Source organism: Leptonotus elevatus, chromosome 3 (genome assembly GCF_054856555.1).
Source record: "Leptonotus elevatus isolate MCC_2025b chromosome 3, RoL_Lele_1.0, whole genome shotgun sequence".
Lineage (NCBI taxonomy): Eukaryota > Metazoa > Chordata > Actinopteri > Syngnathiformes > Syngnathidae > Leptonotus > Leptonotus elevatus.
The window spans coordinates 476747-504260 of NC_141241.1; the positions used below are offsets into that span (position 1 = coordinate 476747).

At 46.3% G+C, this 27514-nt stretch overlaps 1 protein-coding gene across 3 annotated transcripts; it reads left to right on the forward strand.

The window, feature by feature from the left end:
• Positions 1-630: 630 nt before the first annotated feature.
• LOC147176523 (transient receptor potential cation channel subfamily M member 1-like) lies at positions 631-26144 on the forward strand. Of its 3 annotated transcripts, none has more exons than XM_086071273.1 (28): positions 631-983; positions 2994-3070; positions 3366-3573; positions 3695-3882; positions 5021-5145; positions 6397-6568; positions 7355-7529; positions 7992-8115; positions 9730-9802; positions 9895-9995; positions 10403-10579; positions 10677-10811; positions 12079-12129; positions 12192-12332; positions 13598-13627; positions 13713-13999; positions 15042-15270; positions 16765-16886; positions 16956-17096; positions 17474-17602; positions 17700-17951; positions 18457-18631; positions 19555-19575; positions 19676-19820; positions 19898-20112; positions 21291-21423; positions 22416-22744; positions 24082-26144. In XM_086071273.1, exons 1-28 carry the CDS (start codon positions 897-899, stop codon positions 24369-24371), a joined length of 4332 nt encoding a protein of 1443 aa, XP_085927399.1. In that variant the 5' UTR covers positions 631-896; the 3' UTR covers positions 24372-26144. The 3 variants fall into 3 exon arrangements, with proteins under 3 accessions (XP_085927399.1, XP_085927400.1, XP_085927398.1); XM_086071272.1 differs by having other exon boundaries at positions 632-983; positions 3669-3882; positions 16755-16886; positions 24082-26143; XM_086071274.1 differs by lacking the exon at positions 5021-5145 and having other exon boundaries at positions 3669-3882; positions 24082-26143.
• The last annotated feature ends 1370 nt before the right edge of the window (positions 26145-27514 follow it).

Sequence of the window (27514 nt, forward strand, 5' to 3'; positions counted from 1 at the left end):
AACTACTGGGCCCAACTAGTAACACTACTGGGCCCAACGAGTCAGGCAGGTTTCAGGCACTCGTTGCCTTTTTGTCAAGCACGTCGAATAAATGCTATAGAATAGAAGCAGGTCTAAGTTGTGGTGCGGTTGGTGTCAACGTGAATTTGATGGAGGTGCAGGAAGACCCATTCTGTGCTTTGGTGGATGTCATCATATGTCCAAAAAAAATGACATCCGAGTGCATTGAACCCTCTGAATGGAGGAACTTGACTTGGGTTTTTGTAGACACTCGGTAGAGAAGAACTGAGAGGAGATGCTTTGTAGACTCATTAGGTCCATCTTGGTAGTATACGCTTAGCAGTAGACATTTGGTAGTTTAGACTTGGTTGGACAGTCGACACTTGGTGTCGTGAGAACTTGTTAGTAGAGACTTGCTTGTCGTCGGCCTGTTTCTTGGAATGTTCTCGTGTCACGGAAAGGCTTCTACTAACAACTACAGCTACTGTACATTCAAGGAATGAAGCATCAATTGACCACGAATAGTTTGCAGCATCGTGTCAAATGGCAAAAGAATTGAGGTTGACGAAGCAAAAAAAACATGAAAATGTTGATTTAGAGAAGGAAAAAAAGTGCCTGTAGTGATCAAGTGAATTGTGGTTCGGGGCTGCCGCGTTTGTTGTCCTTTTTTGTGCGCCGAAGGTGGATTTTCCTGCAATCTGCGTTCATGAAATCTCCGTCATGCATTAAAGACGACTAATCGGGATTACTGAAGCCGCTCAGTCAGCGCGCAGCGCGCGCAGCCGTCCCGCATTGCCAGAGACGGCCGAGCGCGACGCAGGTTGGAGGGGACGGCAACGGCGCCCGCCCAGAACACGATGAGGCCGAGGGACAAGTGAAGACGTCCCGAAGACGAGATGATGGACAGCAGAGGGAGACGAGGAACCAGCGGCTCCTTCAAGCGCTCGTCCATCAAACGAAGCGCCTCGTCTGGATCGCAGCGGGTAAGTCAGACATTTGCAAGACATATTGCAGTGTGGACTGACTGCAAAGCTGACATTTCTTGCCGTGCGAGGACAGACATGGTAGTAGACACTTGAGGCAACTTCATGCCTTGAGAGACAACGTGACGTCCTCTGTGACAACTGGCTGTCCTCGCAGGCAATCTGAGCTTTCCCAGATTCAACCTGAAGTCCACAGGACAACGTGACCTTCTTGGAGCAAATTGGACGTCCTCGGTGACATGTTTAGAGGCAACCAACTTCAAGTCCAAGACACTCAAAGACCACTTGAAATCCTCGGTTAAGAGACAATTGAAGTCACATTTGATGCCCTCGGCAACTCAAGAGACCACTCGAAGTCCTTGTGGCCAACTTGCGGTGCTTGGAGATGACCCGTTGTCCTCTGGGATAACTTTGGGACGAATTGAAATCATCCCTAGAGACAAATTGTTGTCGACAGTGACAACTTGCTGTCTTCAGAAACACAGCTTGGAAGAGCTTGAGTTTCCTGGAGACAAATTTGTTGTTTGTAGAGACAAATAGATGTCCTCAGAGGCAACTTTGGGACAACTTCAAATCCTTGGAGACAACGTGTTGTCTACAGAGACAAGCTAGAGACAAATTGCCATCCATGGAGACACGTTGCTTGTTTTGTGAGACAACCTGAAGTCCTGAGAGATAACTTGTCTCAAAGGACAACAATTTGACGTCCTCTGAGACAAACCTTTGTTATACCTTTTAGAATCCTCAGAGACAACTTGAGGCATCACTGGTCCAAGTCGCAATGCGAGACAAAAAGAAAACAAAATGTCCTCATGCTGAGGAAGTAAGGCTTTGATTGACATTTATTCACACTGCACAAAAAATGGACATCTTTATCTACATGATGTGTGTGACGATAAAGACAATGTAAACGAGGCTTAAGTTGCGTTCATGTTAATCCTCCATTATGCAGAGTGCAATGCCACGCAGTGTGTGCGTGTGCGTGTGTGTGTGTGTGAGTGTGTGTGTGTGTGTGTGTGTGTGTGTGTGTGTGTGTGTGTGTGTGTGTGTGTGTGTGTGTGTGTGTGTGTGTGCGTGTGTGTGCGTGCGTGTGTGCGTGTGCGTGTGCGTGCGAGCACAATGAAACATTATCATAGTGATTTAAAAGCTGAGCAGGATTATTTATTTTTTATGATTATTGTGTAAGAGGATTGGAACCATCAAGAAATGGAAAGCTTCACTCTCACAATAATTAGTCAGATTCTGACACACGCGCACACGCACACACATTCGTGTGTTGCAGCAGCAGGAAATTGATGAAACAGAAATTGATGAAAAACATTGGATTGATTTGCTTTGAAAGCTCTTTTGTGTTGTGGCCTGGCAAGTTGGTCCAATAAACGGAAGGAAATACGATGCCACAAATGACGCATTTTGCGGCCGATACGGACCAGGCCGGGAATAATCAATGACATTCCACTTGTCTTAATTTGCCCGATCAATAAATGACGTCAATGATCGACTCCACGAAAGAAGACATTACCTGTTATTTGTAAATCTTTTTTTTTTTTTTTCCAATTGATCTCCTGCAAATGGCGGCAGTCGACTGTCGAGTAATAGAAAAGTTGTTTAATCAAATAGAAATTTTGCTTCCTCTTCTGATCAAATCGGTGGTTGGTTATCAGTTTGTTCAAACGTGTTGATCGCTGATCAGACAAAAAAACGCAACAAAATAAAATCTTTAATAAATGGACGTCAATTGTCAAAAAAGTTTCCACAGAAAAAGAAGTTCATAAAAGTACAAATGTGAACTATATTTCTTAAAACATCCACAAAAAGGTGCATCTGAGGTTGCCGCACTGCGAGTCTGCGGGAATCCAATGTGACAAACGCACTGTGGGACATAAATAATAAAGAAGTCAAGTCAAATGTATTCCACGGCTCAAATGACAACAGGATGCAAATGAGATGCAAATGAGATGCAAATGAGATGCAAATGCTGTGACGTGACTGAATGTCATCTGCTTTCAGCTGCAGAGAGCTTGGATCGAGAAAACCTTCCAGAAGAGACAATGTGTTCACATCATCACAGGAAAAGACGCCGGCAGGTACGTACGCGCACGCACGCACATAAATGCCGGCACAAAGTCCGCCGGCCGTCTTCTTTGCCGTGTCCGGGGTCGCTGAAGGTGGTGGCGGTAATGTGCCAAAATCTTGGACAGCTGCGCAAACAAAGTAGAAGAAGAACCAGAGGACCAAAGCCAGGAGGAGAAGGGTTCGCACCAAATGGGCCCACCTGCCGGCTGTAGCGTCCCTTCTTTTCTCGGCAGATTTGAGCGAGGCCCGGTTAGGATTGCAACGGTCAATTGGACGTGATGTGACCGGACGCTGTTTTCCTGGCAGGTGCGGCTGCGGCCATCCAGTGGCGCAGCACTCGGCGGTCCCGGCACTCGGCGGCCGGGAGGAGGAAGGTGAGACGGACGGGCCCCTGGTGCGATTGGAGGTCCGGCCTCCGGAGCGCTGGACCCCCCTCAAACACACCCGGGCCTCCCCCACCGACGCGTACGGCGTCATTGAGTTCCAGGAGGGAGGACACGTCAACAAGGCCATGGTATGCGGCAAATCCGCCAATCCCGGCGGGCCGTCCCGGCGGGCCGTCCCGGCACACCTGATGGGCACACCTGCATGTCACGTGTGTCGCCGCAGTACATCCGCGTGTCGTTCGACTCCAGGCCGGAGTGCCTGCTGCAGCTGATGGTGAAGGATTGGTCGCTGGAGCTCCCCACGCTGCTCATCTCCGTCCACGGCGGCCTGCAGAACTTCGAGCTGCCCCCCAAACTGCGGCAGGTCTTCGGGCGAGGCCTCATCAAAGCCGCCGTCACCACCGGGGCTTGGATCTTCACCGGCGGCGTCAGCACCGGTAAAGTCGGCCTGCCGCTTCCCTGTTGGACAAATCATCTCGCCAGAAATGACAAACTTCAAATTGAAGACTTCATCTCTGGATTTTGCGAAATTTGTTTTTGTTATGGCCACAAAAAATATGTTAAAAAAAAAATCTTCCAAGTTTTGAATGAAAATAGATTCTCACCAAATTAACAAGTTTTTGTTGTTGTTGTCTTAATTTTAGCCCCACCAAAAACATTAATGATATTTTACCTCAAGCTTGAGATGAAAGCACAAAATGAAAACGCATACAGTGTATTTCAAAACCGGCTTTTCGGTTTTTGTCCTAAACACACACACGCACACACACAACTTTTTGACTGGAAAAAATCATTCCACAAACACCCCTCGACCTCCGAATTCAAGATTTGATCTCCGTATTTTGTAAATTGGGCAAATATTTTTCTTCAAGTTCCAGATGAAGAAAATCATTTCACACAATCAATGAGGTCCAAATGTAAGATTTGGTCCCAGAATATTGCCAAATTTTATTACTAACAAAAATGTGAAATATATTTGACTTTAAACTCTGGATAGAAAAAAAAAAAGTGTACTGTGAGTTTTTGTTGTAAATGAAAATGACAACCGGATTAACGACCTCCAAATTTAAGACCAATTAAAAAATGTAATGCCACCAAAAACATTTTTTTTAACACACAAAAAAGCTCAATGAAAACAAAGCTTCTCAAAATGAAAACATGTATCTCAAGAATGAATCATAAATGTTGCACTTCTTTTTCAAACTTTTTATCCCCACCAAAAATATTTTGACTCAAACAAAAGACAATCTCAGAAATTGTGACTTTTTGTTCTCAACACGATAACAAAAACAAAAAAAATCTTTTTTAATCGACCTCCATATTTAAGCTCTCATATTTGAATGGTGTCATTTTTAGAAAATGTCATTGATGACAATTATTGTTGTTTAGATTTCATCATTTTTTAACTTGTGTTTAGTGTAAAATTCTTCTTGTATAAATGATGTCACGCGTGCATTTTCCACATTTGCAAACTTTCTATTTGCTTTCCGATGCCAAGCGAATTGGAGGCAAATGTGTGTTTTGTGATGAAACGTGCTCTTGAGCTGCGTGCGTTTGTTGGCGTGTGCGCGGCAGGCGTGATCCGCCACGTGGGCGACGCCCTGAAGGAGCACTCGTCCAAGTCCCGCGGCAAAGTGTGCGCCATCGGCATCGCACCGTGGGGCATCGTGGACAACAAGCAAGACCTCCTCGGCGCAGACGTGAGAGCGCAACATTCGCCGCCGCTCGCATTCGCAATCGGAAATTCACAACCGTGCACGTCTCATTACAATTAAGTCACAATTGACATTTTTCTTTTCAAAGAACATTCATTTGCTTTTCCTCATATTGACCGATTCATGACATTTTTATCCATTTTTTCAACATTCATGTTTCTCTTATAAGTCATTACAAATCTTCTTAGTTTAGTAAATTATAATTCATTTATAATCATGAATTCACATTTCCTTTTGACAATATCTTGTATTGAATGTATTATTGCAAATGACCTTGATTTTATTTTATTTCTAATGAATCATTCAATAATATTTCAGAAATAATTGAAATGGAATTCACGTATTTGATTTTGCTTAAACTGAGCAATTCATCACATATTCATATATATATTTTAATTGATGTATTTCTTCATATATTTTGTGAATTTGTAATTATTGATTCATAATCAATGTAATTTTAACTACAATTATTACATTTTATTTTTAATTTGTTTTTGTTTTTTTGAGAGCTCAGTATTGTTCATTCGGTCATTTTACCGATTTGACATGTCATCACCATTGCTCTCTTTTTATTTATCCATTTATTTTTATTTTGTATCTGCACGTGCGTGTGAGTGTGTACTCACGAGTTCACCTAAAACCTATTAAAAATCCCATCCCGTTCACCGAAACCGAATACGTCAGAATCCAGCTGGAGTCGTGAGGTTGTCAGGAGACCCGAGGAAGGATCAAAGAAAGGAAAGGAAAGTGAAATCCAGCACCGACCAGCCATGACCGACTACCCACCGGGTGACCAACCAGTCTTTCACCAACCCCAGAAACATCATCATTAGATATAATTATTACGTTTAGTAAGAACTCATTTGAAAAAGTTATTCTTCTTTTCAATATTTGATGGGTCTATTATACACATTTTTAGAGATTCTTTTTTTATGAAGTCCCATCTTTTAATGTTCCAACATTGTACTTATTGTATGTATTTTTTTATTTTTTTATTTAATCCATCCCTCCCAAAAAGTTGCCCCAAAAAATGTGCCATTTTTTTTGTTGTTACCGATTTTTCTCTGGTAGTCTGCTTGTAATTCATATTCATTCTTCATTATGTATATCTTTCTTTTTTTTGTAATGAATCATCCAATGAATTGGTTATTGGAATTTGATCCATGTGGTCCGAGCGCGAATGTTGAATTTTGCTCACTCACTCGTTGTGAAGGTGCGTTTTGTTGTTTTGCGCAGGTGTCGCGTCCCTACGGGACGATGGGAAACCCGCTGAGCAAGCTGGCCGTGCTCAACGCCAGCCACTCGCACTTCATCCTGGCCGACGACGGCACCGGCGGCAAGTACGGCGCCGAGGTGCCGCTCCGCCGGCAGCTGGAGAAGCACGTGGCGCTGCAGAAGATCAACACGCGTGAGTCCCACACGCGACCTGCGCGGCGGGACTGACGACACTTGATTGGCGACGCTTGATCGGCGACGCTTGATCGACGACGCTTGATCGGCGACGCTTGATCGGCGACGCTTGATCGGCGACGCTTGATCGGCGACGCTTGATCGGCGACGCTTGATCGGCGACGCTTGATCGGCGACGCTTGATCGGCGACGCTTGATCGGCGACGCTTGATCGGCGACACTTGATCGGCGACACTTGATCGGCGACACTTGATCGGCGACACTTGAACGGCGACACTTGATCGGCGACACTTGATCGGCGACACTTGATCGGCGACACTTGATCGGCGACACTTGATCGGCGACACTTGATCGGCGACACTTGATCGGCGACACTTGATCGGCGACACTTGAACGGCGACACTTGATCGGCGACACTTGATCGGCGACACTTGATCGGCGACACTTGATCGGCGACACTTGATCGGCGACACTTGATCGGCGACACTTGATCGGCGACACTTGATCGGCGACACTTGATCGGCGACACTTGATCGGCGACACTTGATTGGCGACACTTTCACCATCTCTATTTTTTTGTTTGATTTTCTTGAATTTTGCCACTTTTGCTCTTCCATATTTCATAAGCTACTTGTCATCATAAGAGTCATTTCTTCAGTGTTTTCCCATGATGACGTTTCTGCAGAATGTGAGGGGTGTGCTGACTTTTGTGAGATACTTGTTTGACAGAAGTTGACTTGGTCCGATCCCAAAGTGCTTTTCTCCGGCCTGCGTGCTTGCGCAGGTCTGGGTCAAGGCGTCCCCGTGGTGTGCCTGATCCTGGAGGGGGGCCCCAACATCATCTCGGTGGTCCTGGACAGCTTGCGGGAGGACCCCCCCGTCCCCGTGGTGGTGTGCGACGGCAGCGGCCGAGCGTCCGACATCATCTCCTTCGCGCACCGATACTGCCACCCCGACGGGTCAGTTGGCGCCTTTTGACGCTTTTTGCCTTCTGGCCATCTTGGTGTCATTTGAAGTCAGTTGAGGAGCTTCATTTAGACAAAAGTGGTGCTTTGCTGCCATCAGTTTTGCTACTTGCGGCAGATGGCGGCAAAGCACTACTTTTTGGAACGGTAACAACTTCCAATCATTGAAATCCTCATTTAGTCACGTGAGTTGATTTTCAATGACAAGGAAATTGTTTGTGGTTCTTGATGTAACGAGACAAACGTGATTTGTGGCAAATCCAGTCCAGAAAGTCAAAACCCTGCCACAGTGGTGCGAGCTAGCTCGCTAGCTCACTAACATATAAACCAGCACCATGGCTAGCTAGCATCAGGGGCTAAAAGCAAAGTGCGGCAGGCGGGGTTTCCCCCTTTCTGGACCCGGGTTTGCCACCTGTGGATTTGCGGTGTGGCTAACGTTGCTCGGCCATGTTTGAGGTCGGTGAGCGACGGCGTGAAGGAGCAGCTTCTGGTCACCATTCAGAAGACGTTCAACTACGGCCGCAGTCAAGCGCAGCAGATCTTCCTCATGGTCATGGAGTGCATGAAGAAGAAAACTCTGGTGGGTCGCACGCACGCAAGTTCCCTCACGCACACGCGCGCACACGCACGTCCGTTGCGGCCTCGCTCATAATTGGCGTGACAACAAGCCTAGCTTGACGGCTAAAGATGCTCTGGCGCATGGACGTATACCGTCTTAGTCGCCATTGGGAGAAGTGAAGCCACCGGCGGCCATCTTGCGTTGCCACTCACTCAGCCTCCCTAACTTGAATCCATCGATTTCTCGACGTCTGTCACATTCCTTTGTGCCGCCGTGTATGACGTGCGTTGGACGAGCACGACATGAACATTTCATCGCTAAGAAAAAGGCTTTCAAAGGGAAACTTGACTCATTGAGCCATTTTCAGCAGTAAAAAGTTGATATTTTGAATTCATGGGGTAACTTCATTATTTTTCATGCACAATTATGACCTTTAAAAACAGATTATTTTCGACTGAAGATGACATCACCCGTATCGACCAATCACAGCTCAGTTTACTGACCAAAGCCAGAAAACAGTCGTGACCTATTTTCTCAGCACAGCTGATGTCATCTTCAGTCGAAACAGCAAGTAAACAAATTGTTTTTTAAAGATATGAATTGTACATGAAAATGAATGAAGTTATCGATTCAAAATATGAATTCTGAAAAAGGCTCAATGAGTCAATGAGTTTCATTTCCTCTTCTGTCCTTGGGCTTCTCAAATATATGTGGTCCGATCCTTACAATAAAACGTTATATGTCTGTTTCAGGATAAAAACAGAAATTCAAGCCCATTAGACAAGAAATATTCACAACCACAATTCACGATATTGACATCATATCGTCTGAATGATTGCGGCAATCGGCGAAGTTGGCCGCTGGAGGTCGTCGTGTAAAACACAAACTCATAACGCTGCTTTCAGCAAAAAAACAAAAGTTGTCAGTCACCGGCAACGTAAGATGGCGGCCTTCTGGCTTCAGCTGTGAGGATCCTATCGAAGTCGCGGGTGAACGACAATTCATCTGACAATTGATCCAAATTGGAAATTCCCAAAATTGCCAATCGCTCGGGATGGAACGATGCATCGAAAATGGATTTCAACTGCTTACAATATCGAGCCATGTTTAAAAAAATATATATATACATTTAATCAATCAATTTGCAGTTTAAGACAAGTTCAGGTTAAATGCAGATGTGCAAAGTAACATTTTGAACACAAAAGGATTTGTAATGATTTATTTATTTTCATGTTTCGCTAACAAATCACTGATAACGGTCCAACATTTTATGATAATAAAAAACACACAAGAAACTAAATGAGGGGCTTTAATATCCATAACCAATTCCAAAGACTTACAAAATAATAGAAAGTCATTTTTCCAGTGTCGGAAGCAGAAGCTCGGAAGTGTCATTTGCTGTGTCGGGTGAGAGTTGAGACGAAGCGAACCAAATCAGAGTCGACCTTTTGGCTTTTGTTTGTTTTGTGTCTTTTCCTTTTTCTTGTGTCTTGTTTGACGGCACCGTTCTGCTTTGTGCGCTCAGTTTCAATTCATAAAGAAAGCAAAAATAGAAAAGCAGCAAAAAAAAGCAGCGGGACCCGCGCGCGCCGACCGGCCCGCGCGGCGCAAATCAAATGTGCTGCGTGGTTTCAGATCACGGTTTTCCGGATGGGCGGCGAAGGCCAGCAGGACATCGAGATGTCGATCCTCACGGCGCTTCTCAAAGGTCAAAGTTCAGCATCATGCGACACCTTGACAGCGATTGATGTTTATCGACCAGCGCTCGACGGTCTGACGAGCGTGCGCGTGTGCGTGCAGGCACCAACGCCTCGGCGTGCGACCAGCTGAGTTTGGCGTTGGCGTGGAATCGCGTGGACATCGCTCGCAGTCAGATCTTCGTGCACGGACACCACTGGCCCGTGAGCGCGCGCACACGCACACGCACACGCACACACAAGTGGTCCACTTCCTGGGTTTGTGCTCTAGCCCCGCCCCTGCACACCAACGAATGCCATTTCACGCCATCTCAAGCTTGTTTTACTGAATGAAAACTAGCCAAATAAGTCAAATTGATTTACATTACTTTATTACACAATTCTTAGTGACTATTTTTATCTTGACAAATACTCATGTACTGTATAAATACATGCATAAAACGACATATATTTATAAAAAATCTAATCAAATCAAAAAACTCAAACCGTTCCAAACCAAAGGAAACGACTTCCTTGAGTAAAAGTCACGGAATGTAAGAAGCAAATCCAAAGTAACGATCATGCAAGATCCTAAACTTTGGTCTGGACTTGACATGTGCGTTGGTGTGCAGCCGGTGAGCCTGAGCGAGCGTCCCAAAAGCCCGGCGGCGGCCCAGCGCGCGGCGGCGGCGGCGGCGCCATCGGCGGCGGCCAAAGGGAAAACTCGAGGGAAGAAAGGAAAAGCGGGCAAGGCCAAAGCGGAAGCCCCGGAGGAGACGGACCCCAGGAAGCTGGAGCTGCTCGGCTGGGTAAGACCGTCGTCCGGCCGTCGTCCGGCCGTCGTCCGGCCGTCGTCCGGCCGTCGTCCGGCCGCCGCCGCTAATGACGGTGACGACGCTGCGGCAGGTGAACTCTCTGGAGCAGGCCATGATGGACGCCTTGGTGTTGGACCGCGTGGACTTTGTCAAGCTTCTGATCGAGAACGGCGTCAACATTCATCACTTCCTCACCATCCCTCGTCTGGAGGAACTCTACAACACGGTCGCGCACGCATGATTGACACGTGAATGACGCGGGACACATGACCAGACTGAGGGCAGACACGCCATTGCTGCTTGACACGTGTGACGGCCACGTCATGTGACCGGCATGCAAGTCATGTGACGTGCGACCTGAACTGAGACGTGACACGTGGCTGCTGACTGACACGTGCGCCAGACTCGGGTGACATGAGAGTGACAGAACTAACATGATGTGACACGTGACTGACATAAGCAACGCTTGACGGATCCAAATGACAACTGACACGTAATGTGATACATGAGACGACTTGTCTTGACTGACACGTGACACATGACTGACGAGTCAATTATGTCCAACGTGCAAGACTGATGTGTGACATGCTTGCACGACATGTGCCTGACATACGTGACGGACACGTGACATGACTGATGCCTGTGACGGGTAACATGGCTGACACTTGCCACATGAGACTGACACGTGACAGACTTACGCAACACGTGACTGACAAATGTCACGTGTTCAGCATCCAAGACGTGACTGACAGATGTGACTCGCTCATGTGACAGATGTGACTGATATGTAACATGCTTGCACGACATGTGCCTGACATACGCGACGGACACGTGACATGACTGATTCCTGTGACTTGCCACATGAGACGGACACGTGACAGACTTACGCAACACGTGACTGACAAATGCCTCCACGGACACGTCACGTGTTCAACATCCAAGACGTTGCTCATGTGATGTGACTGATATGTAACATGCTTGCACGTCATGTGACATGATTGATTCCTGTGACATGTGTAACACAGCTGACAATTGCCACATGAGACCCACACGTGACACTTAACGCGACACGTGACGTGACTGACACGCGTCACGTGTTCAACATGCAAGATGTGACTGGTTCATGTGACAGATGTGACTTACGTGACATGTGACTGACATACGTGATTGTCACATATGTGACTTATATGTGACTGACTCACATTTGTTGCCTGAGCGACACGTTTTGTGTGTGTCACTTACAACATGAGATTGACACTTGTGACATAATCGGCCCATAATTGGGTTATCTTCCAAAAATTCCGTGTCAGGCGGCCCCGCGTCTCCACTGACACACGACGGGCTTCACGTGACGCATGTCTGACACGAGCGAATCGTGTGAAATGTAACTGGCACCTGTGACGCATGACTGACGCGAGTGACGCTTCAGGCTCCGCCTCCTTCACCGACCTGATGGCGTGCTTACTTCCTGCTTGTGCGCTTGCGTTGTGCAGAAGCTGGGACCGGCCAACACGCTGCATTTTGTGGTGCGAGATGTCAAGAAGGTGAGTCACACGTGGTTGTCACGGCCGCCGTAGGTTGATGAGCGACGTGGTCTTCGTTCCAGGGGAACCTCCCTCCGGACTACCAGATCACCTTGATCGACATCGGACTGGTTCTGGAGTTCCTGATGGGCGGAGCTTATCGCTGCAATTACACCAGGAAGAGCTTCAGGGCGCTCTACAACAACTTGTACGGACTCAAGCGGGTGAGCGCCCGCCTCGCTTATTTTAGTTCACGGAAAGAAAGAAAAACAAAAATTCAAAACTCAATTTCATTCACGAAATAAAATCAAAACGAAAATGCTTCTCAAAAACGAGTGAGTGTCCGGCTCTCCTCTGGCCGGCTTTTCCCCGCGTGAGTTTGCACCGGTCGGATGGCAGCAGCTCCCGGGGTCATTGCGCACGCCGGAGGAGAGGGGCGTCGCTTGGCGTACGACATTTAAGCGGGTCGGAAAAAGACAGAACTGCCGTCTGTGAGCCGCCTTTCCTGCTGCAGCGCCTTCCCTTCTTTTCCCTTCTTTTCGTCTTTTATAGACGAGCCCCTCCAACGCTTGCACTTTTTCACCGGCATCCCGGTGGCCGTGCTAAATACTTTAGCTGATGCTAGCACTGTTGCTATCAACAGATTTAAACACGGAGACACTTCCCGCTCTCTCCGGGTGTTGACACACCCGGACGGGACGCCGTGTGGGACTTTGCAGTCCGTTCCCGAAGCCGATGAGCTGGTGCCAACAAATGTCTTTATTCATTTTTAAACGTTGGTGAATGTGCGGATTCGAAGTGCGGCGGCACCATGTCCCGCCGCACGCATCCGTCCCCGCCGCACGCATCCGTGCCCGCCTGTGCCAACGACATTGACCAGAAAGTGCAACGGCGCCGCCAGAAAATGCCCAACCCTCGTTTGGTGTTTCACGTACCGTCAGCCAACAAGTCTGCGTTGGGGGCACATTTCAATTGATATTGTGCTTTGTTAAAATGCCAGTGATAAATACATATTTTATAATAATATAAAAATGTTCATTATTTATAATAAATGCAATGATAGTAAAAAATTGGCATAATTCTTTTTCGGCGTTTCAGTTTTCGGCCAAGCATTTTTCATTTTGGTTTTCGGTTTCGGACAAAAAAATTCATTTCCGTGCATCCCTAATATTTTTATATCCGTTTTTATTTTCACTTTTATTGATTTATTCATTTATTTATGTATGTATATAGTATTTATTTACATCTATTTTTTGTATTTAATTTTTGAATTTTTTATATCCGTTTTTATTTTCACGCTTATTGATTTATTCATGTTTTTCTTTTTAATTGTGGTGGTTTTGGTCCTCCATATCAAAGCTCTTTGGATTCGGATAAATATTTTGGCCTGGTATGGCGCGACTTGTAGAGCGAGCAACTCGTGTTTGTTTTTTTAGGTGCCACTTGAAAGTTTGCCGAGCACCAACGTCGTTGCCGTTTTGTCTTGCAGCCCAAAGCCCTGAAGCTGCTCGGCATGGAGGTAACGGTCTCGAGCCCGCGCTGTCCCGAGGCGTGGCGGCGGCGAAGGCAAGACAAACGTTGTCCGTCTGTGTGACGACCTCCAGGAGGACGAGCCCCGCCCCAAGGGCAAGAAGAACAAGAAGAAGGAGGAGGAGCTGGACGTCGACGCGGACGACCCCGAGGTCAGCCGCTTCCAGTACCCCTTCCACGAGCTGATGGTGTGGGCCGTGCTGATGAAGCGCCAGAAGATGGCGCTCTTCCTGTGGCAGCGCGGGGAGGAGGCCATGGCCAAAGCGCTGGTGGCCTGCAAGCTCTACAAGGCCATGGCCCACGAGTCGTCCCAGAGCGAGCTGGTGGACGACATCTACCAGGACCTGGAGAACAACTCCAAGTGAGGGCGCCGGGGGGGGGGGGGGGGGGGGGGGCATAATTTAGAGTTGGGACATTTACTCTTTGTTTCATTTGGAGTTGTTTTGTTTGAATTCGTTTTCAGAGTGGCTTTGTGAGTTTTTATTAGTTTTAGTTATTTAACTCATCTGCTCCCTAAAACGTATAAATACGTCCTATTTTAAATGTTTTAAGTGTCCCAAAGACGTATTTATACTTTTTTTTATTTTATGCTAGAGCGTACAGAAGGCTTTGATGCAGCCTCTCAACTGCAGAACGGTTAAAGAAATGGTAGTTATTACACAAGCCAGCAGGTGGCAGCAGAGCAAAAGAGATCAACCAGGGGCCATGTTGACAAAACCCTCAGTTACTCAGATAGAAATATACTTTTTTTTTCTGCTGAAAGAAGAGACTCTAATGGTAGGTTTCATGTTTTGATAGCAATAGAACACAATATTTTGTGGGCCTTGCAAAATCCGGTCAAATCCAGCCAAACAGCCGGGAGTGAAGGGTGTTGCTTCTGTGAAAATGGCTGGGAGTGAATGAGTTAAAAAATGCTTAGTTTTAGTGAGTTGTAGTATTCGGGGTTTTTTTCTTTTCTTTTTTTTTTTTACTTGTATTACTCGTGCGTAGAGGTGGCAAATCCGGGTCCGGAAAGTCAAAACCCTGCCAGTTTGGCTTTAGAAGCTAAATCCGCAATATTTAATAAACATTATGGTCAAATGAAATTAATAATGCATTTGTTACCTAGCATTGCATTTGTGCTGGATTAGGAGCGACGTCCTCTGAAGACGCTTTTCTATTGGCCGCTGCTCGATGACGTCGCGTGTGTGTGAACGTCCTTATTCCAGTTTAAATAAATCGACTTCAAATCGCATTTAAAATCATCTTCAAAAGCTCAACATTCAATGAGTTAGTTTTCGTTTTTTGAAAAGCATTTTGGCTTTGATTTTATTTAGTTAAGGAAATTGGAATTTTAGTTTTGGCTTCTTTGTACGTGAACTAAAATCTCCTTGTGACGTTTCCTCTTCCGTTGCGGCGTGCAGGGAGTTCGGCCAGCTGGCCTACGAGCTTCTGGACCAGTCGTACAAACGCGACGAGCAGGTGGCCATGAAGCTGCTGACCTACGAGCTGAAGAACTGGAGCAACTCCACCTGCCTGAAGTTGGCCGTGGCCGCCAAACATCGCGACTTCATCGCGCACACCTGCAGCCAGATGCTGCTGACCGACATGTGGATGGGATGCCTGCGCATGGGCAAGAGCAACAGCCTCAAGGTAAGCGCGCCAGCGGGCGGCCCACAAGCAACCGCCTCAAAAGCGCCGGCCGCTTCTTGTCATTTCTGTCCAGTTGACACTTGGCTCGAGTCCTGATCTGTTTCCATTGACAAGTAATCAATTATCAAATTTAGTGACAACTATTTTAACTCGTTTGCTCCCAAAAACGTATAAAAACGTTCTATTTTAAATGTTTCAAGTCTCCCAAAGACGTATTTATACTTTTTTTTACTTTTTTTTTATGCTAGAGCAAACAGAAGGCTTTGATGCAGCCTATGGACTGCAGAGAATTGGTAAAGCAATGGTAGTAATTGCAAAGACGGCCAGCAGGTGGCAGCCGAGTATAAGAGATCAATCCGGGCCATGTTGCAACAAAGCTCATTTACCCACAGTTTGAAACTGATTTGTGTATAATGATGAAACTGCTGCAAAACGGAAACGAATAGAAATATTATTTTTCCTTTTATAGCAATAGAACAAAATATTCTGTGGACCCTGCAAAATCAATCAAAATCCAGTAAAACAGCCAGGAGTGAAGGAGGTTGCTTCAGTGAAAATGGCTGCCAGTCAATGAGTTAATAATCGAGTCCTTGTTTGGAGCCTTTTCTCTTTTTTCATGTCAAATTGTCCCAATCCTCTGATTTCAGCATTTCAACACTAAATTGTTGACTGATTTCTGTAGTCCTTCTGTGTTTAATCAAAAGAAGACATTTGCAAACATCAGTTTTTACTTTGGAAAATGACCAAGCCGGTAACATAGTACAACATCAATCCCCGCCTGTTTTAAATCACTATAAGAATTTTGTTAAATCCTCGTCCCCGTCCAGTGAACTCTTAACCGTGTTACGGAAACTGAACAGGCATGTTTTCTTTTCGTCGCTTTGGCACAAACTTTATTTGTAGAGTTTTTTTCCATCAACGTACAGTGCGCTCAGAGCGAGCTCCACCGCTCTCATTCACGCCCCGGACCAACAGCGCCCCCCTTTGCCAAAGCACGTCACTGCAGCACTCTATCCCGCATACTGCTACACTTTAACAGAGGTGGCAAATCCAGGTCCAGAAAGTCAAAACCCTGCCGCACTTTGGCTTTAGCCCCAGGTGCTAGCTAGCTAGCTAGCGAACCAACTCCCATGTGTGCTCGTTTACCTGCTAGGGAGCTAGCTAGCTAGCTAGCTAGTTAGCACAAGGGGCTAAAGACAAACTGTGGCAGGGTTTTTACTTTCTGGACCTGGATTTGCCACCTGTGCTCTTTAAAGGGCCAGGCTGGGCCTGCAACATTATGAAGTATGAAATAAACAACAATCACGGGTTAATAAACGGTAATTAGGTGGAAAACGCTTTTGTAATACACTTGAATGCAAAATTAAAATGAATCCGATGAGTCGATTCATCGATTCTAAAAATAGCGACAGCACGACTTTTCAGATGACACGGTTTGGCCTCATCTCAACTCAAGTCAGGCATGTCAAGTGTGCAATTTTCAGGTGATTTTAGGAATCGTGTTCCCGCCCGCCATCCTCCTGCTGGACTTCGGTCTGGGCGACGAGACGTCCTTCCACTCGTCCAAGGAGAACGAGGTCGCCAGGAGCAAAGACGATGACAACAAAGCCGGCAAAGTACGAGAACGGCAACCTCCCGGTTTTGCCTCCCGCCGTTGACGGCACGCTCCGCTTTTTTGTCTCCAGGACGCCGTGTCCAACGTGGACGCCGTGTCCAAGAAAGGAGACGAGGAGGACAACCAGAAGAAAGGCAACAGGAGGGTTCCCATCGGCAGGAAGATTTACGAATTCTACAACGCGCCCTACACCAAGTTCTGGTTCAACACGGCAAGTTCAGTCCGTTTTAGGTCCTTGTCCGAGTCTTTGGTCTTCTCGAGTTGTTAGCAGGACAACTAGTGAGGCAAATCAAACTCATGCAGTCACTGTCGTTGAAGCAAAACTAGTGACATGACAAGACATGGAATTTTGAGTTGTTAGCAAAGAGGGCGAACTCGCACCACTCGTAGCTGCTGGATGCCAACTCGTGTTGAGTTCTGCATCGCTCGTAGCTTTTCTTCTATGGGGTCAACTCCTGCTCGTCGTGTGTACTAGTGGCTCTACTAGTGGCTCTACTAGTGGCTTGAGTCGTGCTACTAGTGAGGACAAACAGCACGCTAGTACGTGGAACGCTTGACTTCCCAGGAATCCCTTTTTGCCGCTTTCAGATCTCGTACCTGGTCTACCTGATGTTGTACAACTACATCATCCTGGTGAAGATGGAGCGCTGGCCTTCGCTCCAGGAGTGGATCGTCATCTCCTACATCGTCACGCTGGGCCTGGAGAAGCTGCGGCAGGTTCAAATCTGCGGCGGAAATCAAAATCGCGTGCGTCATCTGCGGCCCGTTGTCACGTTTGTTTGTTTTTGGAACCAACGCGGCCGCCCCCGTCCAGATCCTGATGTCGGAGCCGGGCAAGCTGAAGCAGAAGATCAACGTGTGGCTGGAGGACTACTGGAACATGACGGACCTGGCGGCCATTTGCGTGTTCGTGCTGGGCCTGCTGCTGCGTCTGCACAACGAGCCCTACATGGGCTACGGTCGCGTCATCTACTGCGTTGACATCATCTTCTGGTACATCCGCGTGCTGGACATCTTCGGCGTCAACAAGTACCTCGGACCCTACGTCATGATGATCGGCAAGATGGTGAGCGCGTCGACCATCGGCAAGCGTTTTCAGCATCCGGTCATCGTTCGGAGCCATTTTTTTCGTTTGAAATTGTCCCAATCCTCCGATTTCGGCATGTCAACGCGAATTGCTAACTGATGTCTGTCGTCCTCCGTGAGAGAAGACCGATTGTCTTCTGCGTTGAATTCAAATAAGACATTTGCAAACGAACAAAATGGCTGAAACGCTAACATAGTACAACATCGACCCCCCCAATTTGAGTCGATTAATTGTATGAATAATCGATAGATTAATCACTTCTACCAATATTCGATAGTGACAGCGCTAGACATTTCTGCCACTACTGACATTTAGGACTCGTAAAATGATTTTCTTACTACTCGTGAGGTCTTTCAGCCCACGAGGAGAATGACTCGGACATACGAGTAAAAGTGCCGTCTCACTCGTGACAATTGTGCACACGAGTAGAACCCGCTATGCCTTCGTTTTAATATCCTTTTTGTTGTCGAATCGATCCAATCAGATGATCGACATGCTGTACTTTGTGGTGATCATGCTGGTGGTCCTGATGAGCTTCGGCGTGGCCCGCCAGGCCATCCTGCACCCGGACGAGGAGCCCACCTGGCGCCTGGCGCGCAACATCTTCTACATGCCGTACTGGATGATCTACGGCGAAGTGTTCGCCGACTCCATAGACCGTAAGACTAGAATTCATAGTAAGGCTTCCCCGAGCGCCATTCGCTCCTTCACGCCAAATATGGACACCAACGCCGCCTGCCAATAGCTCACATGCACGTCGCCTCATTCGAATAATTGATCGATTGATTGACAGCAACGTCATCACACGCACGCGCACGCTAACAAGCCTACTTGTACAAAGACATAAACAGCCGACTGCACACACATTTGTCTTTGTATCTTAGTGGGGACATCTCATTGACACCATGCACTTCCTAGCCCCTTACCCTGACCAAGTTAACCATCACAACTGATTACCTAATCCTAATCCCAATTCAAACCTAAACTCTAAAACCAAGTTTTAAACCCTCAAAAAGAGGTCTGGACTTGTGGGGACCACCAAAGTGTCCCCGCAAGGGCAAGTCATTGGTAGGAAAAAAATGTCTACAGGCGTCATAATGCAGCAAAGACAAAGGCACAAGCTCACGTAGCCGATGGCCCTTGAAGCCACAGGGCGGCCATCTTGCTCCTCCCATCTCGCCAGCAGACTACTGTATAAACTATACGGTATACGTACAGATGAGACATATCGTAGGCTCTTAGTATGGGGGCGGGGGGGTCACTATTTTTTAACAAGTTCATAAAAAATCTAATGTGCTGCTTTGAAGACCTCCTTTTTGGCATCTTTTGTTGAATTAGTTATAATTGTATAATAAATAAAATATATACAAGTTTCCTTCTGTAAACCTCATTAACTCATTGACTGTGCACTCCAAGGCAGCAGGGGGCAGCAGCACCCCTTGTACTCTTGATGCCTCACACATGATGTTGTGTTGTTTGGTGCTGTTGTTTTTGTGGTGAGTTTGCGTTCCTCTTCCTGTTAAAACTGACTCCGCCTCCTCATCTTGCTCCTCCTCCTTTTCTTCTCTTTGTTGCCGTTCAGTTTACGCCATGGAGATTAATCGTAAGCAACAATAATAATGATCAATAATCGCACAATGACAAGAAGATTGTCACACATGGTTGTGTGTAAATGTGTGTAAATGTGTGTGCGCGTGCGTCAGCTCCGTGCGGGGACAACATGTACGACGAGGACGGCAAGAAGCTGCCCCCGTGCATACCCGGCGCCTGGCTGACGCCGGCCATCATGGCTTGCTACCTGCTGGTGGCCAACATCCTGCTGGTCAACCTGCTCATCGCCGTCTTCAAGTCAGTGCAGAATTCCGTCCGTCCGTCCGTCCGTCCATCGGCGCTCACGGCCAGTAAACGTGTTGTGGCGCCGGCAGCAACACCTTCTTCGAGGTCAAGTCCATCTCCAACCAGGTGTGGAAGTTCCAGCGCTACCAGCTGATCATGACCTTCCACGAGCGACCCATCCTGCCCCCGCCGCTCATCGTCTTCCCTCACGTCTTCATCGTCCTCAAGCGTCTCTGCTGCCGCTGCCTCCGCCGGCGGGCGCCGCGCCACGACGCCGACCGCGACGACACCCAGAGACGCCTCCGTAAGACCGCCCCCCCCCCACACCGCCACTTCCTTCCTTACTCTGTACTTTGCAATTACAACCAAAAAGCGGAGTGCAACATCGGGCCACGTCCAAATGTTTATCAACGCGATCACTACCGCACAAAATGGACACCATTTTGCTTGCCTGAAAGAAAAACAAACTGGGGTGACGGGAAAGAGTTTAGTGCAACATCGGTCCAAGTCCAAACATCCGCCAACTCGATCAGTATTTCATCAAATGCTTTGGAGGAAGTCCGCTTTCGGGGGTGTGGCCAGCTTGCGAATGAGACTTGGCCCAATGTTGTCAACTTCAACACAAACAAAAATTAAGCTAGCTGTAATTTTCCACATCGACCAAGTTTGCTTGACATTCAGTGCAACGGGTCCAAATCCAAACATCCGCCAAATCTCTCATTTCATAAAACTCTTCTTTTTTTTTGTCCCAGTGTTAAATCCGTGCGCTTGGCTTAAAAATGACCCAAAAAAGGAATTGGCCCACTCTCGTTCCTTTGTACCTTTGGCAGAGGTTCCCTGATAGAAAATAAAGCTACACAAAAATAGAAGTTTAGTGTCCACCAAATGTCAACATTTCATAAAAGAAAGAAAGATTACGTTGATTTTCTTGAGTCGACGCGATGTTGCACTGATTAATAAGAACATCAGCCACAAATACGCATTTTCTCTTTTAGTTTCTGCGCTTATTTCTCAACATTGACAACAGCTTGTCAAACAGAACATGTCAAAAAAAAAGAAAAAAAAAAGGAGGTAAACATCAACATGGACCGAGGTTGGTTGATTTTAAAAAACAGCGAAACAAAGTTTAGTGCAGCAGCGGTCCAAGTCCAAACATGGGCCAAATAGTCCATAAAAGATGTTGGCAGTGTTTTTGCGGGCGTGTGGCCATCTTGGAATTAGGAGTTGGATTAGAATTAGAACAAATGCATGCAAAAAAATGTCACTTTGGCCCAGTATTCATTTGAAAGTTCTGCTTTTGTTCATTTTTTTCTGCACTTTGCTAAAAATGGACCACATTTGAGTTTGCGATTTGACCCCACAAGCTACTTGGACTTTTTATTCTTCGGCACGCTGACGCCACAAACAAAACGGCGTGGAAGTCGAGTCAAGTGGCAAGTACGGTTACGGCGGGCTGACGACGCGTGTTCTTTGCGTGTGCAGAACTTCTGCTGGGCGCCGACGAGCTGAAGAGTCTCCACGAGTTTGAGGAGCAATGCGTGGACGAGTACTTCCGAGAAAAGGACGACGAGAAGCAGTCGTCCAACAACGAGAGGATCCGAGTCACCTCGGAGAGGTTCGCCGCCGCCGCCGCCGCTTTTCAACACGCATCCGTCACATCATGCCACGGACATTCGATAGTCTCGGCACGATGTTCACGCGTACGCCAACATGACACACAGCATCTTTGCGTCTGCGGTTCGAGTCCACTTACAAATAAAGCAACATGTTTTGGAAAACATGCTTAATGTCTTTCCACGAGGCGGAGGGTCACGTCAAGAACATGTTTATGTTGGTTTGATGATTTCCCAGAGAGTGAAAACGGGTCACGGGTTTAAATGTTCCTTTCCCGCCGGGAGGCGAGCACGTCCACGCTTCCGTCACGCGTCAAACGTGAAAAGAACAAACCCAGAAGCATCTTTAGGTTGGTCTGGTTCTTTCCTTTGGGTGACAAACGCGTCCTTGCGCGAGAAGAAAGTCAACATATGAACAGGACTCCACGTAACACGCGTGTGCGTCATATTTCGCAATAACATGTCGTAGGGATGCGTTTCAAGAGAATGAAGAACGAGCATAACAGCAACACATGAAGCACAACATGCTTACGTTGGTTTGACGTTGCCTTTTGGGACATGAGCGAGAAAAACATGCAAAGACTAAATTAAAAAAAAAACTCCACAGAGAACATGTGAAGAACATGTTCAATATCAGTTTGATGTCGTTTTCCCAGAGGATGAAGAATACATTGACGCGTCAGGAGGAGGTCAACGTCTAAACAAAACCCAAAAATTATGTTTGGGTTGCTTTGATGTTTTTCACGCGTCCGGAATAAGTCCACACGCAAAGAACATGGTTAAGGTTGCTTTGATGTTTTTCCAGAGGCTGAAGAATACGTTTAAAAAAAAAACCGCGCACATCAAGAACATATGAAGAAGATGTTGATATTGGAATATGTTGCTGCGTCTGGAGAGGTCAACATCGAAAAAACAAACATGGTTGCCTCGGTTTGATGTTTTTGCAACGGGCGTCGACGCACGCGGACTGCAACCTTGTTTGTTTTTCCCGCAGGGTGGAGAACATGTCCATGCGGCTGGAGGAGGTCAACGAGCGCGAGCACGCCATGAAGGCGTCCCTGCAGACGGTGGACCTGAGGCTGGCCCAGCTGGAGGAGTTCTCGGGCCGCATGATGAACGCTCTGGAGAAGCTGGCGGGCGTGGAGCGCTCCGAGCTGGCCGGCCCTCCGGCCTCCTTGGCGGGCGACGCCTCCCCGCGCCGCCGCGGGAGCTTCTGCAGCGTCGACGGCGGCAGCCTCTACCGCTACCAGCTGGAGCACGACCTCGCCGACGCCGCCTCGGCGGCCGGAAGTCCGGAGAGACGAGAGGGACGCGCCTGCGCCGGTAGGACGGCGTCCCGGTGGGGGGGGAGCGTCGGGGGGGGGAAGCGGTCGTAAAACAGGCCAAAATGCGCATGCGAGCAGGGGAAAGACCGGTCTTGTCTTCAAGGGAGATTTCCAATCATAATGAGAGAATGAAGTAAGAGATCGGCTTTGGAATGGAACGACACGTAAGGCTTCCAAATGAGGGTTTCCGGACTTTGCTGTTAAGTTGGAGGGTCGTGTCTGAGTTTGGGTGTCAAATTAGGGTTGGAGAGTTTGAGTTTGGATCGGGGTTTCGAGTCAGAGTCGGGGTTTCAAATGAGAGCTTCTGGTCAAGACTGTTTGCTTTCACATTAGGACTTTGCGACTGGGTCCAGGATAATGTTCGGGTTTCGAGCCGGGGGCGAGGTTTGAAGCCATCGTTAGGTGTTCAAATGAAGGTTGCAAGTCTGGGTTAGGGTTTCAAATCAGGCCTCCAAGCCAGAGTTCGACTTTCAAGCCATAGCTACACAGTACATTCTGTAGACTCTATTTAGAGTGGGACCCAATAGACTCCGTTTTAGAGTCATATTTACACGCGGAAGAGAGTAAAATTAAGAATTGGAAAAAATAAAAGTGACTCAAGGGTTGACCTTCAGCTTGAGAAACAGCCCATCTACTCCCTGAGCCACGCAGCTCCTGCTTTCTGCTAGTATATCGCTCATGTCAGCTGCAGCTGATTCCATGGAATCTTCCTAACTCCAAGAGACCAAAAACCATGTCTTTGGTCTTTTGGAGACCAAACAGTAGGAGGGGCATAGCTCAGGTGGTAGTGTGGCAGTCTCCCAAGCTGAAGGTTGTAAGTTCGTTCCTCAACCCTTGAGTGACTTTTATGTTTTTATTTTTCAATGTTTTATTTGACTCTCTTCCGATTGTAAATCTCTAAACTTGAGTCTCTTGGGTCCGTATCACGATTCATTAATCACGATATGAATCTATAAGTCAATTGTCTTCTGTTGAAAATACGAATCAGTCGTGAGTAGCAGACAGACGAAGCTTCATGAAGCACTTGTGATTGTTTTCGACTCCTTTTTTGTACATTTTTGCAAGTGCATCATGAAGCTTCATGAAGCTTCATTTTCCCGTCACTACGAATCAGTAAACTTGTACATGTACACTAAGATTTGTATATTTATCTGAAACTTCAGGCTTTTCCATGCTTAAAGTGTGAACTCTAACCCGCATATCGAATCGACACGAGAATTGCGCACTGTAATATTGTAATATATCGGCAAATCGTTTTTGTTTGTTTTTTACACCCCTAATGCCATGGAAACGTTGACACCATCCTGCCTGCACCGTGCGTCTCTTTCCTTCCAGGCGGCGTCCATTTGGCGCGGAGTCGCAGCCCGGACGCGGATGCAAACCCAGAGCCGAGTCGGCCTTTGTCCAACGTGGACATCCTGGTGTCGCCGTGCGAGAGCGGCGATGGCGAGGAGGCGGACGACGCGGACGACAGGAAGTTCCCGGCGCTGCGCTCCAAAAGTCTCAACATCGACGGCGGCAAGAAACACAGGCTGGCGCCGCATGTGGCGCCGCCGCCGCCTCGCGCCGCCGCCAGCCTCGTCGACCTCGCCCACCTTGATGCGCATCACCAGGAATTGAAATAATCACCCAAAAAGATGAGGGGACTTTATGTCTTCGTTTTTGGTTTGTTCTCGTCTTCCTGCTCGCACTGACGAGTTTCACGACTCGTTTTGGGGATTCGCAATTCTTTCAAAGGGAAAAAAGAAGCCTGCCTGCTTTCTTAAAGGGATACTTGACTCATTGAGCCATTTTCAACAGTAAGAAGATATTTTGTCTCTAGTCAATGTAATAACTTCATTATTATTCATGAACAATTCATGCCTTTAAAAACTCATTTTTCCGCTTGCTGTCGATTGAAGATGACATCACCTGTGCCGAGGAAGTAGGTAACGACCAGATTCATACAACGTGCAAAATTGAATGTTGTGCATCTCCTTCATATTTTAGAAGGCAATTCACGTAGAAAGGGGCGTGGCAGCCACACCGAGAGAGGCGGGGTTTGAGTGGGTGATCGTGATCATATCGTCAACAAAAACTCAACAAAAATTATTTTGTCAACACATTTTTCACTGGACTAAAACCAGACTAGACTAAAAACCTTCATTATAAACAATAACTGGGACTAAACTAGTATGCCTGATGGTGGACTAATGAAAACGAGACGAAAATGTACTGCACTCAAATTTAGGAGTTCATGAACAAAAATGAGACAAAAATGATGTGATTTTGTAAAACCTTGTCTGTGATACTGTCATGAAACACCCCCTTTCAAATCTGCAGCTAGCTAGCTAGCTCGCTAGCGCAACATGCACAAACACACAAACACATGGGACAGACAGGAGGTGGATTCACGGTGAAAAGTAAAAAAAAGAAAAAAGTAAATTATAGTCATTGTGTAACATGAATCCAACGGCTATAACGTTCCAACTATAATGCTAATCCGACCGCTAACTAATGCTGGCTAATTTGCTAGCTGGTAGCATGAAGCCAAAGTAACCACTTGTTGATAGACTGTCACTGTGTGTCGAAGTAGTTTTTCCTCAAAAGATGAGAGAAAATGTGATGTAAAGTAGTCTTAGATCCAAAATGTTCAACATCTGCTGACAAAATAAAAAGGATTGTCCTGACTAGAACTAGACTAAAACGTTTACGCTTTTTGTTGACTGAAACTGGACGAATAAAATGATGTTTTCTTGGACTAAAATGCTAGATAGAAACCGGATGAGGTTGACTAACTATAATTAAAAACTAGCAGAAGCAAGCATTTCTCACCCAGCCGCACTGACGCAACAAGAAGCACGTCAACGTGCAGCACACGTGACCTCATTGGTTGCACGTACAAGGGACTAGAAAGGGGAGGGGCTTGCTATGTAACGATCTGTCATCAGATTGGTGTCTTCTTCCGGCAGGCGAAAAAAAAGAGGCGGGGGGGCGGAGTTCTGTCAGGTCAGATCCGCATACCCGTCTGGAGGTCATACTGTAACCCAAAACCCGAATTAACCCCAATCCGTTCTGTCATTTCCTACTACGCATTGACACAAGTGTGACGTATGCTAATTGGCCGGGTCTGCGGTTCTGACGGGCCCTTTCCGCTGCTGCCCTCGAGGGGGCGCTCCAGGACCAGATCCAAAAGTCAAAGCGCCCTCGCGATTCCAAAGTCGACTCACTCACTCGCAATGCCGTACTGATAATAAAGTGGATGTTTTAATCATTCAGCACTTGACGTTGCATTTCCAGGTGCTTTTTAAATCAAGTTTGATTTGATTTGCAAAGTTCTGATTGCCTCCAATTTGCTCAGCGAGCTTTTCTCATATCAACACGCGTGCCCAAAGGAATTGATGGCGAGTGGCGACAACAAAGCAAACAAGTCCAAATAACATCACGGAACTCAAGAATGCCCTTTGGAAAGTTCGTTTGTGTGTGAGTGTTTTTGTCTTGTTTTTTTTTTAAATAAACACTTGACTGAGGACAGGTCAATGTTGACGCCATCTTTTAGAAAAGCTGCATGATTCATCACGTGTGGAAAAAAACAACCAATTTGCGTCCCCTGCGTGCGCGCACCCGACCTCGCGCGCGCTCTCGCTCTCTCGCATATTAATTAGTCTAATAAATCCAATTTATTTGAAATGCATAATCCTCAGGTTTATGTATTAAGTATTAATAAAGTGTAACTACTCTAAATTAATAATAATGACAGTATTTATTTAAAATACATAAAGTATATTGTTTGAATTGCATAAAAAAAACACGTATGCCCATTTTTTGTGCATTTTTTTTTACTTTTTTATGTTTTTGGGATGAAATTGAATGCAGATGTCCCTATATATATGTATATTATGCATTTCAAATAAATAGGCTTTATTATGCTAATAAATATGTATCATATGAGGTTTATTTGGTAGGTTTGTGTTAAAATGATCTATAAAAAAAAAGTAAATGGGCATTTGTTATGATAGGCTCCAGCAACCCCTGCGACCCTTGTGAGGACAAGCGGTACAGAAAATGGATGGATGGATGGATGGCATTTGTTATGTAAAAAAAAAATTAATTAATCTTAAATTAGGCTTACAATATTTCTTTGAGCGAATAATAATAATTAAAGTTGAACTGCAGTCACACTTTGCTTCTTTGTCAATCTTGAACGACTTGAAGACGGACTATCAGCTGCTTTGTGAGGAGGTCTCAAAGTATTTATGTTTTGATATGTGAAACTGAACGAAGTTGGCTTGTAGAAATGAAAAATGCCTTGCTGCCCCCCCCCCTATTTTGGGTTTGTATTACAAATGTTATCTCACAGCCAGAGATTGTTTATGGTTTGTGTGTAAAAAAAAAAATCGATATATATTTATTAAAAAAATCTAGATATTCAGATCAGTGGTTAAAGCAAAGCGCGTTCTTTTTTTCCCTTTTTTTAAATTGCTTTATTTAACGAATTGAAATCAAAAGCCAAACATGGCAAATATTAAGCAAACAATCATCATCACAGTACACAACACTATCACAATAACAGTAAAGGAAAAGGGAAAAAAATAATAATTAAAAAAATGCCAGGCAAAACTAAGAAATATTAAAAACACCAAAATGAGAACACAAAATTAAGGTCTTCAAAGCCTTCTTATTTTTGGAAATAGAGATGGACTGTAAATATACAACTAACTCTTTCGAAAACAGAAAAAAACAGGTTTCGACTTTACACATTTACATTTATGAATATAAAATTTAGCAA

Bases quoted from the DNA above. Each gene is read 5' to 3' on its own strand.
- LOC147176523 (XM_086071272.1), top strand. From the start codon at position 897: ATGATGGACAGCAGAGGGAGACGAGGAACCAGCGGCTCCTTCAAGCGC. The intron at 12,333-13,597 runs GTGAGCGCCCGC...TTTGTCTTGCAG, and splicing joins ACTTGTACGGACTCAAGCGG to CCCAAAGCCCTGAAGCTGCT. The intron at 21,424-22,415 runs GTTCGCCGCCGC...TTTTTCCCGCAG, and splicing joins ATCCGAGTCACCTCGGAGAG to GGTGGAGAACATGTCCATGC.